Raw genomic sequence first — 15720 nt, forward strand, 5'->3', positions numbered from 1 at the left:
TAAGTCTGTTATTTCTTACCCTAAGAAATTGTATACCTTAACTGCAGATGTTATGTCCTTGTTAGCTGTTCCTATTGTAGATGGGATGGTGGCTCAGTTGGTGTCGGGCGCCCTGCTGAATAAGGAGGGCGATGAGTTTTTGTAGGCTCCTGAGGAGAAGAAAGCCGACCATCTGCTCAGGAAGGCGCATGAGGCTTCTGCCACGGTCATCAGAGCTGCTGCCACAAACTCCATCTTTGCAAGAGCGTCCATCCTGTGGGCTAAAAAATTGTTGAGTTTGGTTCCTCCTGAAAGTGTCAAATTGCGTCAGGGTCTCTATAAGCTGGCCAGGGCCTCAGCCCTGATGGCTGATTCGGGACTTGATTGTCTCCAGCATGCCTCCCAGGCCATTGCCGCGGGTGTAGCAGTAAGGAGGGGACTCTGGTTAAGGCACTGGAGGGTCGACAACAAATCCAAGGTGGCTTTGGCTGCGACCCCCTTTTTGGGAGGGAAATTATTCGGTGAATCTTTGGAGCCTGTCCTTGTTGAGACTAGCGATAAAAAGAAGGCGATGCCCTCTGGGCGGGGGGACTCTCGTAGGGGGTACAAAGGAGGGTCCTCTACTCATGGTTCCTTTCGTCCCTACAGGGCTTCGGCATGAGCCGGATTTTCAGGATACAGGGACGGCAACAGAGACAGAGATACAAGACCCTTCTCCTTCCGTGGGTCCTGGAGGTCCCCTTGGTCTGGCAGAGGCCGGGGGTCTTACAGAAACAGGTCCTCCGCCTTTGCCAACTCTCGTGACGTCAAAAACCGTAAGCCATGACTTAGTTCCAGTGGGGGGTCGCCTTCTGGACTTTTCAGACACATGGGCGCTCTCCACGATCGATCGGTGGGTGATCTGTCACCCACGGTTATTTCATAGACTTTGTTCATTCACCTCCCGATTTTTTGTTCCTGACACCTGTACCCAAACTCATGCCCAAACGCGTATTGATGGACCAAGCGATCAGTCACCTTTTGGCAATTCGGGCGATAGAACCGGCAGCGGAGTCGGGTCTGGGAGTGTACTCCCTTCTTTTCTTAGTTCCCCAAAAGGACGACTCTTGGCGGGCAATTCTGGATCTAAAGCATTTGAACAAGTTCGTGAGGAGGAGGACCTTTTGCATGGAGTCCCTAAAGTCTATCAAGAGGGCGGTTCACCCGGGGGATTGGCTCTCTTCAATAGACTTGTCGGAGGCTTACCTCCATGTTCCCATTCATCCAAGGTGCCGGTGTTATCTGAGATTCGCTTATGGTCATCGGCACTTCCAGTACAGGGCGCTGCCCTTCGGCCTGTCATCGGCTCCCCGCGTCTTCACAAAGCTGATGGTTGCTGTCATAGCTCATGTTCGCCAGCAGGGGATACACGCCTATCTGTACTTGGACGACGTTCTCGTCAGATCAGTGACAAAGCATCGGGCCCTCAACGATGTTTCCTACACGGTGCAGATCCTGGAAGAGCATGGCTTCATGATCAACAGGACCAAGAGTCACCTTCGCCCATCACAGGTCCTTCAGCACCTAGGGGTAGTCTTCAATACGGCATCGGCCTTGGTTTCCCTTCCCCTGGACCGGCAAAACAAAATCAAGTCGGCAATTTCTCCATGGATGAGGAGGAGGAAGGGCGAGTTTATGTCCCTGGCACAGATCTTGGGTCAAATGATCGCGTGTCTGGACTGCACCCCTTGGGCCAGGTGGCATTCGAGGCCCCTTCAATGGTTCCTCCTGCCCTTTCAGTCCTCGATCATGGAGAAGAGGCGCATGTTCCTAGCCTTTCCTCTCAAGGTCAAAGCCTCCTTCCGTTGGTGGCTCTCTCCAGCACTACAGAAGGGCCTTCCCTTGGACGACCCGCAGAAGGTTATAGTCACGACGGATGCCAGTCTGTTCGGCTGGGGGCCGCACTGCTTGGGTCACCACGCTCAAGGGGTTTGGGACCCGAAGGACCTGCGTTTCAACATAAACTGGTTGGAGTTGAAGGCCATTCGTCTGGCGCTCCTGCACTTTCAGGATCTGGTTCTGGACTGCCACATTTTGATAAGGACAGACAATGTCACGGCCAAAGCCCATGTGAATCATCAGGGTGGAACCAGGTCAAGAGCACTGATGAAGGAGGCGGATCTTCTGTTGGCTTGGGCGGAGGCAAATTTATGCTCCTTGACAGCCGAGCATCTCCGCGGACAAGAGAACATACAGGTGGACTGGTTGAGCCGTCTGTGGATGTATCTGTCGGAGTGGGCCTTGCTGCCAGAGGTCTTCGATCAAATATGAAGCAGGTTCGGGCTTCCTCTCGTAGATCTCTTTGCGTCCGCAGCCAACACCAAACTTCCAAGGTTCTCTTCCAGACATCTTTGTGTTTAGGCGGAGCAGGTGGATGCTCTGGTGTCTCCGTGGCCTCCCGGTCTGATGTATGCCTTTTCTCCGGTTCCTATTCTGGGCCTTTCCTGCGGAAAGTCCTGTCGGAGAAAGCGGAAGTCATTGTCGTCGCACCCTACTGGCCACGCAGGCCAGACACTATTCTCGCGTCTCGCAGGCCGTCCACCTCACGCATCTATCAGTTCACCTGGGCGGCTTTTGCTTCTTGATCAGATTCATGTCAGGTTTCTCCCTTGTCTGCTGGGGTTCCGGAAGTTTTGGGGTTTCTCCAGGTGGGGTTGGATAAGGGTTTACGTCCCAATACCCTAAAACGCCAGGTGTCTGCTTTTACCTCCGTTCTAGATCTTAGACAAGCGGGTACTCAGGCCTTGCATCCTCATCTCAGTAGGTTTTTGAAGGGTGCTAACAATTTGGCCCTGCCACCAGTTAACAGATTTCCCACTTGGGATCTGAATGTTGTCTTAAACTCTCTGACTAAGGCTCCGTTTGAGCCCATTAGTTCAATTTCCTTACGTTTGTTGTCCTTCAAGACATTGGTTTTGGTGGCCATCATATCCTCGAGGAGGGTGTCGGAGTTGGCTGCTCTCTCCATAAGGGATGAATTATGCGTTTTTCAGAGGGAGGTGGTAGTCTTAAAACTGGACCCCACCTTCCTACCGAAAGTGAATTCGATATTTCATAGGAGTCAGGAGCTCGTTCTGCCTTCCTTTTGCCCGAAGCCTGTCCACCCTAAGGAGCGGACTTGGCACAAGTTAGATGTTAGGAGAGTTTTGAGAATTTATATCGCTAGAACTAAGTCCTTTAGAAAAACTGATTCTCTTTTTGTGTCCTTCCAACCGCGCTCGCTTGGTACCAGGGCGTCAAAGGTTTCCTTGGGTCGTTGGCTTAGAGCTGCCATTTCCTTGGCGTACGAAGCCAGGGGTCTCTCTGCACCTAGAGGGATTACGGCTCATTCTACGCGGAGCGCTGCTACATCAGCTGCCTTCTCGGCCAAGGCTCCCTTGGAGGAGATCTGTAAAGCGGCCACCTGGAGTTCCATCACTCCGTTTATTAAGCATTATAAGATCCCCTCTGCGTATGATTCTCAGGCGGCAGTTGGGCGGACTATTTTACAAAGGGTGGTTTGAGCATCCGTCTGTCCCTCCCTAAGGCTTTTCTTTTAGCTTGGTTATGTCCCATCAAGTTAGGATGCCCTCCCCATGCCTTGGAAAAAGAAACATTGGTAGACTTACCGTGAAGTGTTCTTTTTCGAGGTATGGGGAGGGCATCCGGCCCACCCACGGATGCTGTTGTTCATCTTCTGAAGATCTTGTCTCTTTCTGTTTGCGGGTGGTGGCTGACTCCCAGGGTTACAGTTTTTGCTATCCCTGTTATCTCACCTTTCCTTTTTTGGCTGGTCTTTTCTACTTACCTGGATTTTATTTAGTTCTTTGTCAGTCACAGTCACAGTCACAGTCCCGGAACTGGGATAATGGAGGCTGGTGTGGCATAGTGATATCAGAAAACAGTTCTGATTGGCCCTGTCTCGAAGCATGTCGGGATTGACAACCCATCAAGTTAGGATGCCCTCCCCATACCTCGAAAAAGAACACTTCACGGTAAGTCTACCAGTGTTTCTTTATTTGCAGGTGTTTGTTCAAATTTCTTTTATGCTTTTGTTTTAGGATCTTTCTTCAGTCCCAGTCTCTTAGCTTTAAATGGAAAACTAACTGTAAGTGCTGCCTTCAACATCATATATATTTATACTTCAGAGCTCTACCCGACAGTAGTCAGGTAAATGAAAATTGATGTTGTAATTTGTATGATGATTCCAGTTACATAATATCTGAGGCTCTTAATGGCAATAATGCATAACACAGTTAAGCCCATTTAAACTTTCTTCCATTCCGCATGTAAACAACAGTTGTGCTAATGTTAGCATGCTGCTGAATGGCACATTTAGGGGCTTGGGCAGCTTTGTGGAGGCAGAGAATGGCGAAGGCTGGTAACAGACTCTTATATAACTTGGGGAACATTTATTAACCAAAAGAACCAGGTAAAGCTGCACAACCCTGTAGCACTGTTTATTAGTAATAATAGGTATACAGTAAACAAGGGAATGTCTCTCCTATTTGCTAAATATTGGAAATTGCTTGAGCTATCTGGACTGTATTTTACAGTGTTTTATAAACTGTAGTAGTGATAGTTTCTGCCACCTAATGGTGCAGCGGGGAAATAATAATAATAATAATAATAATAATAATAATAATAATAAGATTTATATCCCGCTCTTCCTCCAAGGAGCCCAGAGCTGTGTACTACATACTTGAGTTTCTCTTTCACAACAACCCTGTGAAGTAGGTTAGGCTGAGAGAGAAGTGACTGGCCAGAGTCACCCAGCTAGTTTCATGGCTGAATGGGGATTTGAACTCGGGTCTCCCCGGTCCTAGTCCAGCACTCTAACCATTACACCACTACCAAGCCAGAGGTTGGCAGTTCGAATCCCTGCTGCTATGTTTCCCAGACTATGGGAAACACCTATATCGAGCAGCAGCGATACAGGATGATGCTGAAAGGCATCATCGTATACTGCGCGGGAGGAGGCAATGGTCAACCCCTCCTGTATTCTACCAAAGACAATCACAATGCTCTGTGATCACCAGGAGTTGACACCGACTCAACGGCACACTTTCCCTTTAATGCTAGTTTGCAGCTCCCTAATTGGAATGACTGATGTGTCTAATCTCTTTAGGAATTGTATCGAGTTAAGGCATGCAGTTGTTTGTGTCTCTTATGGCAAAACTGTTTGGAAAATAAGACTTTAAGATTTAAATTACTATTTCTGAACAAAATGATCAATATACTGCTTTTCAAGACAGGCAATGTTTGGGAAAATACTTTCCCCATAATATAATTTTCCATAAATGATCAACTCTTATATATGAAATAATATTATATACTTGGGCACGTTTTGGAATGCATACCTCTCTATTCCAAATGTTTTATCATTTCGTAAAAACTGATGATAAACTCTGGAGTAATTTGATAGAGTTTTATCACCACCTAGTGGTATTGTGGTGTTTTGCGGGACTCCCTGTGTTTTTTTCATTCTGTTTATACTGTGTTCTGTGTGTCGACAACTGGGAGTGGAAAGATTGGAAACTAATAACCAGACATGCTATACTATAACACAGATTATTTATTTATTTATTTATTTTGAAGATAATGTGATTATTTTAGCATACACTATTAAGTATTACCTAGGCATATTTTTTCTTCTTTGTTTGTTGCTCTCTGGAGGAAGGGCGAGATATTGTTACAGGCTCAATAACAAGATGTATTGCTGATTTTCATGACAGAATCTGATTATTTATAAATCAGAAATATGGTTGATTTAATTCAGCCTGTGATTAAAGCATTTTATTTCTTTATTTTTACAATTTATATCCCAATCTTCCTCCAAGGAGCCCAGTATATGGTTGTGTATTTTCATGACATTCCTGTGAGATAGATCAGGCTGAAAGATAAGTGACTGGCCCAGAGTTACCTAGTGACTTTCATGAATTTGGACTTGCTCTCCAGTCTTATTACAACACTTTAAGCACTGCACCAATTTGAATTGGTTTTTTCCTTTCTAATTATGTTTAGTGTGTGTGTTAGACATACATATTTCACAACTATGTTTGGTATGTTGATAAAATATTAGTATTGTTATACACTAGGAATATTGAATGAGTGAAGATTGTGTTATTGTCTGTCGGTCGTGTGCGTGCGTATGTGTGTGTCTCTCTCTCCTCCTCTCCAAAGATGTCTATCAGTCATGGATTCTTCTAAGCTGCATAAGATATAGTATATAAGTATAGTATTGTAAGGTACATAGATATATGTAAATAGCACTAAGTGCTGAAAATGAACGTTGGGGATTGTGAAGCTGAGGTGCCATCCAGATTGGGATGAGACTGTGTAGGGGTGGGGCCTGTACAAAGACTGGATTACCTGCAACTTTGTTGAGAACTAGCAGGGATGGGTTTTGTAATGAACGTAATTAGTATTCCTAGTGAAATCAGGTATGAGTTCTTGAAAACAAAATTAGAAGGTATCAATCTTGATTTGATTTTTTTCTGTTGCAAACATTTCGCAGATACAGTATTTAAAACAGTATCTCTTTTTAAAATAGAAACGCTGGCTTAGGTGTCTGTTCAATGACTTGCAGATTTGGTGGTATTTTGGCTCCGTTTGTTCCTTCTCTGGTAAGTGTGTTTTCCTTTTTACTATGGCTTTTTAAAAAAAATAGAAAATACCTAACTCAAAATGATATTTAACAACTTGTGTGTGGTTATATAACAATTGACCTTAAAAATATATGCTTTTGAGATGAATCTGATGTAATTTTCTGTGAACATATTTGATCATACTCTAGACTTGCCGAACGATAGGTGGGTAGCCTTTTTTAGATAGGAAAATATTTTAGTATAGTCCATTTATTTATCAGGAGCTGAAAATTAAATTTGAATAAACATATTTAGTAACATTTACATTGAACCCTAAAGTAGATAAAATTTACATCTCTATTGAAATTTGGTCTCGCCCCCCGCCCCCACTTCAGCATTGTAGAGCCCTATGAGTTGTCCAATGGGGAAAATTCCATAAGTATTCCACCCTTCATTTCATCGGTTCCCTCTTTCAGATTCCTAGGACAGTCATGGATTATGTATGTACAACTACAAGTAATTTTGTTGGCAGCAGTTTCAATAACAACTAGCATTCTTCTTTAGGGTTGCCAAATTTGCAATCAGGAGAATGTTTTCCCCTTTTAAAGCTGCCAACACTGCCAGTGAGGCATGGGGCCCTGAGGCAATTCTTGGCCAAGCCCCATGAGCAGCAGCCAAAAAGTAGGAGGCATGAGTTTTGAGGTGGCAGCTCAAGCAGGGCTAGCTTTGTCACCACCTTGCAGTTTAGATCAGGAAACTGGTACGGAGGAAAGAGTTAAGCACTTCTCCCCAGGGCCACTGTTCTGATCAAAATCTGAATCCTCTGTGACTGCTTTTAAGTACATATGAATTAATTGGGGATCATGCATCTTACATTGCTTGTAGTAATAGTAGTAATAATTTATTATGGTCAATGACCAGTCAACATACACACCAAAATATAAATCAGCATAAAACAAAACAAAATCAGAACAGTAAAACTTGATAACACCACATCAGGTTATGCAAAAATCTCAGTTACAATGAAGTTGTTCCCATCTTGGTTTACAGGCTGCTGCACAGAATCTTGCTGTCCCCGCTGTGACAACTGCATGTTGATCTGTCAAAAAATAGGAGTTGTAATACTCTTTTGATTGACTAGGCCTATTTTTTAAAAAAATAGTTCAATTCAGATAGTACGAATAACCCCTGGTAACTTGGCAACGAGGCACCTTTTAACGTGGTGATTCTCTTTATTTAGCAGGGAGAGAGTAACTGGCCCTACCCACCCACAGCACAGTACCTCCAGTGACGGTTGCTGGTGTCTATCTGATGTTGCTTTTTAGATTGTGAGCCTTCTGGGAACAGGGATCCATCTTATTTATTTATTTATTATTTCTCTGTGTAAACCGCCCTGAGCCATTTTTGGAAGGGCAGTATAGAAATGGAATAATAATAATAATAATAATAATAAATTATAATAATAATAATTATTATAGGCACAGTGTAAAAGAACATGTAAGACAGACTCAGTGTCACCCGAACCACATGGACATAACCGTTTCCTTAGCAGTATCCCTTTAAATCTGCCATCCCAAGCGGCAGAAGGCAAGGCATTAAACCGTGCCAGCGAAAAGGCTTCCCTCTAGTTTAGGGTGGTCAAGTGGGTGAGGTATGCAGCTGGCTGGGGGTAGTTTGAAAAACCACCTAAAGTGCTACTGGTGATAACCAGACTTAAATCCAGTTGCTTCTCCATATCTGTCACACACTGTTTAATAATTTCTTTGGCAGCATCGTGACCCAAAGCCAATAAATATTGCAGTGAGAAGCCATATCTGCCCAAATTGTCATAGAGGCTCTTGCACCAGGATGAGTGAAACTCATCTTTCAGCACCAAAGGGGCAAGGCCCTGGGGGCAGGCATATACTTTAAGCCAGTAGTTAAATGTATGAAGCCACGCCTGTGTCTGAACTCTGGTCAACCCCATTTATAATGCAAAATATCATTCGATATGCATCTGGGGACTTTAAAAATAGCATGAAGAAATCCGGATTGCACCACTTCTAAGGGCTTATAATTACAGATGGAACAGATCTGAACCCCATACAACACTTGTGCCAGTATTTTAGCCTGATACACCCTAACCGATTGCTTGTAGTTTTAATCCTGAGGGAAGAGCTGGAGAGTGTGAAACTGATTGTTAGTTGTTATTATATGCAAACCACTTCACGGACTGTTGAAAGCAGTATATAAATATCCGCAGTAGTAGTGCTTGGAGACTTTGTAAGAAGCAGGACATTTTGCAGCCACTGTATTGTTTGAAGCAGTGCATGTTAATCACTCTCACCAAATGAAAAGTGCCTCTGAGTTCACAAGTGCACTTGGAACTCTTTCCAACAGCAGTGTAGAACTGGCAAACGTTTTAACTCTCCCCTTATTTCTGAATACAGAAGTGGCCTAGTGAACCACAGGGAAGCTGCTTTGAAGGAAAATAGGCAGGGAATCTGTGTGTGTGTGTGTGTGTGTGCGCGCGTGCGTGCGTGCGTGCATGCAACTCAGCATTCTGGATAGTCTCTTTAACAGTCCTTTGGCACATCAAAAACGTATTGATACAAGGAAAGCAATGGTGCTGTCATGGACCAGTCATATCACTCCTTTTGACTGCATAATTATTTAGGGATGCCATTTCTGTATGCATTTCTCCTCTTCTTTCAAGTGAATTTGTATATTAGTTGAGTGCATTTGTTTAAATATTTTGTGTCTGAGCATCAACTAATAAGGGATTTATTATTGATTTGTTCTAGAAATCGCTTAGTCCATCTATACCATTTATGGTATTTGGAATCAGTGGGTTATCAGCTGGTTTCCTGACTCTCCTACTTCCAGAAACTCTAAACAAGCCTATTGCAGAGACCATTGAAGACCTGCAGACTCCTACCTACCAAATACTTAAAAACAAAAAGGCAGAGTAAAAATGAGTTTTAATGTTTAGAAGCATTTTCTTTACCTATTGATGTGTCAAAAAGGGTTCTCATTTTATAATAATTCCACCACACCTTAGTTCTCAGATAAACTTACTTAATAATTTTCTCAGTATCCTGTAAAAAAGCACACTCAAAATGATGAATGCAGTCTGTAGTTATCAGCACAGAGTAACTGATGTGCCTGATGGTATTTTTATCTTATTTACTCTCCATCTTTCTGATATTTACTTATTCAGTTCTGTTACTAACAAACCACTTTTTGTGATGCCCAGAAGAGCTTTGGGTTTCCTATTTCTTATTCCACCTTGTGGGAAACTATCTGGAAGATTTTTCTATAGAAGATGTATGGCAAATAAAAACTTCTGGAATTGTAAAGTGGCTTAGTTTTTTCTGTTTAATGGATTGATTCCAGCAGTTAGCAAAGATATTTATAAAAATTCACCAGTTCTAATTTTGATGACCCTTATATTTTGGATCCATAAGTTTGTTATAAACTACTGTAACTTTCCAGAGAATATTTCAGATGATTCAGCCAAGAATGATATTGAGTTCTGTTAATAGTTTATTCCAAAGTATCAAAGGTGATGAACATTTTTAGGCCAATTCAGACGTCACATGGGTTATATCTTGTTTCTGCATCTTGTCTGCAAGCCTTGGCAACGTGCACTTTCATTCTGCCCAAGTGAGTCTTGGAAAAATTCTATTTCTGACTGAGGTTAAAACAAACCAAGATTCACTGCAGTGTGTGAACCAACTACCTTCATTTAGTCTAACTAACCTGCTTGAAATAAATGGAGATCTGAATCCATGGTTTGAAGTGAATTTCAGATCTCTGTTGATAAAAACAGTGATAGGAAACCCACTTCAAACCTTGGGTTCAGATCTCTATTTATTTTAAGGAAGCATTTTAGAATAAACTAGAATGTACACAGAACAGGATTTGCGGGTGAACCGGTTGTTCCAACAGAACAAGCTCAGAATGTTTCAAGTGTTCCGAGTGCCATTTTGGCAGGCTGTGTTTCCCTTGCTTCCTGTTTTTAGCCCTCGCAAGGAGCAAGAAGCAAAGAGATCCACAAACCAATTGGAAGCCAGTGCCAAAACCAGTCAGCAAGGGGAAAACAGACTTCCAAAATGGTTCTTGGAATGTTCCAACTGGGAACGGGATCATTCTCTTTCAAGCTTGAAACAGGCCCTTAATTTGAAGGGTGTTCTATTTCGAGCTTGGAACACTTGAAATGACCCATTTCAAGCTCAGAATGTTCCAAGATACAGAATGTTCTACACATCCCTGCACAACCCATCATGTTTTGTGTTTAACCTCAGTCGGAAGTAGAATTTTTCTGAGGCTCACGTGGGCAGGGGAGCGTGTGTTCCTGAGATTTGTGGACATCTCACAGAACCACAATTTAACTGTGGTTCCATATGGGAGGAGAGCTGGTCTTGTGGTAGCAAGCATGAATTGTCCCCTTTGCTAAACAGGGTCTGCCCTGGTTGCATTTGAATGGGAGACTACATGTGAGCACCGTAAGATATTCCCCTTAGGGGATGATGCCGTCCTGGGAAGAGCATCTGTATGCTTGCATGCAAAGGTTCCTGGTTCCTTCCCTGGCATCTCCAAGATAGGGCTGAGAGAGACTCCTGCTAGCAGCCTTGGAGAAGCCGCTGCCAGTCTGTGTAGACAATACTGAGCTAGATGGACCAATGGCCTGACTTGGTATTTGGCAGCTGCCTATGTTCCTATGATATCTGAATCAACCCTTTGTGAAGAGCTTTTAGCATCATTTGTCTGATATAAAATGTGCTATTACTATTTTTAAAAAATTATTTATAGCATAATTTACACCAACCATAGAAGTGTGAAAATAGAAATAATAATCTATTAGCTTATACAGTCACTTATATTTGCTTTTGCCTTAACTATCAAGTCGCTATTTCAAGTCTTTCAATATTTCTCTAATAGAACATTGGAAATAATAGTAGTACACTCAGTTGATATGAGAAATTGGAGCTTTTAATATCTCTTTTTTGCAGATGCAGTTTGTAAAAACCAGCTCCTCATTTTCCATAAACCTATGAAAACAGGTCATCAGATGAATATGCTACAGAGGTGACTCTAGAAGTAGTTTAGGGGAGCCAAGGGCTCCTAATAAGAATGTTATTAGGAGAGTGGAGATTTTGCTATAAATGCTTATGGAGATAATACGATCACTTTATTTTATTTACCTTATTAATGAAACTTGCCTGGCATTTTCATACTTACCCAGAAAATGGGTCAGATTCCCCTTAGAAAGATGTAAAAGGATAAGGTCTTCTTGGACTAGGTCAGACTCCCAGTCTGTTTTTCAGGCTAGTTTTATCTTCCTGTCCAAGACCATGTGGCAGGAAAGATGAGTGGGGAGAGAAATCCATACCTGGCCAGCTGAAATCTATAGGGGAGATGACCCTGTGCACATGGTCTCACCCAGCCCAGTTCTTGGCCAGGAAGGAAGCTAAGAGGTTGGCCTGGCTCCTGGGCAGCTGGAGGAATCTCCTGCCTACCCTGGCTGTTTTGGTTTCTACTGCTTGTTCTGGGGTAGAAGATTGAGTGAGGCTTCTTTAAACAATAGAGACCTTTAAAACAATTCAGGCAATAGGACCATAACATACTATGACTGTATTGTCTGACACTTGGCTGTAAAGTTCCAGTCCGGTGGATGGGGGAGGGGAGCAGGAAATATTTTTGAAGGAGTGCCAGCTACCCCTTCAAGTCATTGCTGATGTGTTGATAAAACATTCTAATCCTTCCTTTTCTGTCTGCTTTAACAGGTAAATCAGTTAGAAGAAAACAGTTAATGTTGCAAAAAGCACATCTCAGTTGAAAAATGAAGTGTCTTTTTCGAACAGTGCTTCTGTTGTTATGGTGGGACACCATCAAGATTACCACAGTGCAACACTCAAAGTATTATACGGTTTCCAGACTTATTTTTATGTGAACGAACATTGCCGAGATGGAAAAAGCTACAAAAATTCATGAATAAAATGAAGGGGATCAAATACCTTAAAATGCCACATTCTGAATGTTCTAAGATATTCAGGTTTAAATTAGCTAGCTGTTACCTTTTTTTTTTTAGTAATGCAGGGAATAATCTTATACTGATTAGATGATAAAGTCTAATACAAACACTTGGTTTAAGTGTTAAATCATTGAGGATTTCGACTGCAATCACTGTAAACACATAGGCAAGCAGAATGTATAGAGGTTAACTGGTGCATTTGTGTTTCAACGTATTTAAACTAAGGATATCAGTTGAAATGATAGCATACTGCCTTTTAAAGTATCTTTTGTTTGGAAGACTGCAAATCAGCCTGGAATACTAAGGCTGCTATAGTTCTTATTTTTTTGCAGACTCTTGTGTTTTTGCAAACACAATGCCAGTTTTTGTTTATATTTATGCTTTGAATTTTTCACAATATTTATAAAGACCAAAGATGCCTTTTGTTACTTTTTATACTAGCGGTGTAATTTATCTAAAGTATGAATAATATATATTTCACCATACATCTGTTATAGAAAATAGGGAAGTGTTTAATTGCAGGTTTTATTTGAAACAGATATTGTTACATATAGTGGTAAAAACAGTATTGCTCTGCTCATGGAAGGGCTGTTTTAAAGTATTATGTTCTGGAAGCAAGGTGTAAAAGTGAAACTAAATCCAAAGATGTTTTTCCTCTTGGACAATGAGAAACATGAGAACTATTACAGAATCTACATAGTATAGCGTTGCATGAACTCTTGTGCAATATATTGCACAACAGTTTGCAGAACTATGCTGGCAACAGTTTTCCTTTTGCTCATGGTTCTTTGGATCCAGCCTCAAGCGACAAGAGTCCTTTGCAGAACATGAACTAACCCCACCAGGGGTATCTTTTTTTCATTTTTCATTTGGCCCTTTTATTTATAGGGAGAACTCAGAGTTAAATGATATTTTGTCTAACTGCCTTTATCTAGGGGCCAACAGCCTGCAGTTTACAGCATTCAGGCAGACTACTGTCAATCTGTCAAATTGCACTGATGTCTGGCAAAGACTCAGATGACAGAGATCTACATTTATATTTTCAAGGTCAGCTTTTAAAAGCAAGTTGTAAACATAGCCAAAAAACCCCAAATCCCTACAATTGACAGTCACTGAAATATCTATTATGAATTTATTTTAACTAGCTGGGCTGGGCGCAGAGCATCTGCGCCTCTGCCAGCCCACTTCTCCCCCACTCCCGGCGCTTTCTGGCTGGTGGGCCGGCTGGCCCGCCACCTCCACCCACCTGCCCATTCCTGGCGGCTGACCTGCCGCCTCCTCCCGGTAGCCAGGCCGGCCCACCGCCTCCTGTTCACAGCAGCTGGGCCAGGCTGGCCTGCCACCTCTTCCCGGCGACTGAGCCAGGCCAGCCCACTGCCTCCTGTTCCTGCCACCACCATTGTCTCCCTGTCCCCGTCGCTATTCCCCAGGCATCTACTCTCACGAGAGCTGCCACTCATGGGATTAGCGACAGGTACACCTAGGAGAGATAAATATATAAATGTCCTGTTTCAGCATTTGGTAGTAAATTGTCTACCAGATCCTTTCGTGTATTTCATTTTTTAAAATAATAGGACACAGTTGACAGAATGGTTCCAAGATGTCATCTAATACTACATTCCTTTCTTTTAGTATTCAAATTCAAACAGCATAAAGAAAGATGAAGACTATTTTTTATGTGGAGTTTTACTTTCTTTATAAATCTATATTTTTGTAATAAAATGCAATATAAAATTATTATAAAAACATTACTACTATGGAAGCAGGTTGCTAAGACAATTCTCCCTAGACTTATTTGCCACATAATGAAATGATTCTCATGTCAGATATGTAATGTATTTTTGAGACTGTTTTGCCCTTTGTAGAAAATGGCTAATAAACAACTGCATTTTAAATGGGGTGGCTTGTATCTTTTAAACTTTTGAAATGATCCTGTTGTATAGTAAGAAAATTGTAAATATGTCTAGAAGGCAGTCTGTCATGTTAATGTCCTGCCCGTGTGTGCGCATGCGCTCATAGGAAGGAACAAAATCATATTAATCCTTTATTTATTATTTATTATCTGGAAGTGATTCGTTGTCTTCATGAGAAATGAGTTCCTGCACCTGTGGATGGATTAACTAGCTCCTCTTTGGCACCCCTTCCTTCCGTCCACGTGCTCCGTGCCTTCCTTTTTTGGCAGTTGGGTGCAATTATTCCTTTTCTTGGCAGTTGGGTGCAATCTTTTCGACCGCTGATTCATTGAGACCTCTGGTTCATTGCTCCTCAGTTTATAGAAAAGAAAATGTTACTTTGGACAGATTTCCAGTTTTTTGGATTTTGGATAGTGACTTGACTATCTTCAATTTTTGGACTTTCTGGTTACTTTGAACAGATTTCAGTGTTTTGGACTCCAGACTGTGAGTTGATTATTCTTGGGTCTTGGACTTGGACTTGACGGTTACCTTTCCACAGCTTTGCCATTGGAAAAGTCATGACTGAGAGGAAAAAGACAACATTAAACAGTGCTCTCAGTGTAGGGCTAAACTACCCTTAACTGATGAACATGATCTCTTTGCTCTGCTTGGGTGAGTAACATGTTCCAGCTTCTTGTAGAAGTTGTAGATCCTTTTCAAAGCAGACTGAAGAATCGCTCGTTGCGCCTCAGAGTGGTGCTGTTGCTGAGGCCGAGGCTCGAATTGATCTCGGGATCGACACCAGTGTCAATGGCCTCATTCTTGGTGTCTTCCCCAGGGTCTGTGCACGCACAGTCTCAAACCCTGTAGGATAATCTCAAAGAGATTGCCTTCAGAAAGCTCAAGTCCACCGACCCTGGGCATAAGAAGCGTAAATGACATCGTGTTAATGAGATAGTGATTCACCGCTTCCGAAAAAACGCAAGTCAAAGTCAACTCACTCATCAAGATCGAGAACTCCTTTGCCATCGATGGTCCAATATTGACCACCTCTACCGTCATCTGACCAGTCGATGCTGTCACCTGCTGTAACACCCTCTGGACCGTTTGTCCCACCATCGGCGTCGATGCGTACGGTGACAGACTCTTCCATTGGTACCAACAGCCACCTCTGCATCGACATCAATGTCGACGCTGTTTTTTCTGGTGCCATTCACATCAATCC

General features: G+C 42.5%; 1 protein-coding gene across 5 annotated transcripts in view; it reads left to right on the top strand.

Annotated features, from left to right (window-relative positions):
• LOC128350314 (solute carrier family 22 member 15-like) overlaps positions 1-14495 on the top strand; it is a 33223-nt gene extending 18728 nt beyond the window's left edge. For 2 of the 5 annotated variants that reach the window (XM_053308415.1, XM_053308418.1), the window contains exons 9-13: positions 4059-4167; positions 6551-6623; positions 9368-9526; positions 11579-11654; positions 12353-14495. In XM_053308415.1, the coding sequence (XP_053164390.1) occupies positions 4059-4167; positions 6551-6623; positions 9368-9526; positions 11579-11623 (386 nt within the window). In that variant the 3' untranslated portion in view covers positions 11624-11654; positions 12353-14495. Of the gene's footprint in view, positions 1-4058; positions 4168-6550; positions 6624-9367; positions 9532-11578; positions 11655-12352 lie in introns of all 5 variants that reach the window. The other 3 variants (XR_008319255.1, XM_053308417.1, XM_053308416.1) reach the window with 3 other exon arrangements.
• Positions 14496-15720: the final 1225 nt, after the last annotated feature.

This window comes from Hemicordylus capensis, chromosome 3 (genome assembly GCF_027244095.1).
Source record: "Hemicordylus capensis ecotype Gifberg chromosome 3, rHemCap1.1.pri, whole genome shotgun sequence".
NCBI lineage: Eukaryota > Metazoa > Chordata > Lepidosauria > Squamata > Cordylidae > Hemicordylus > Hemicordylus capensis.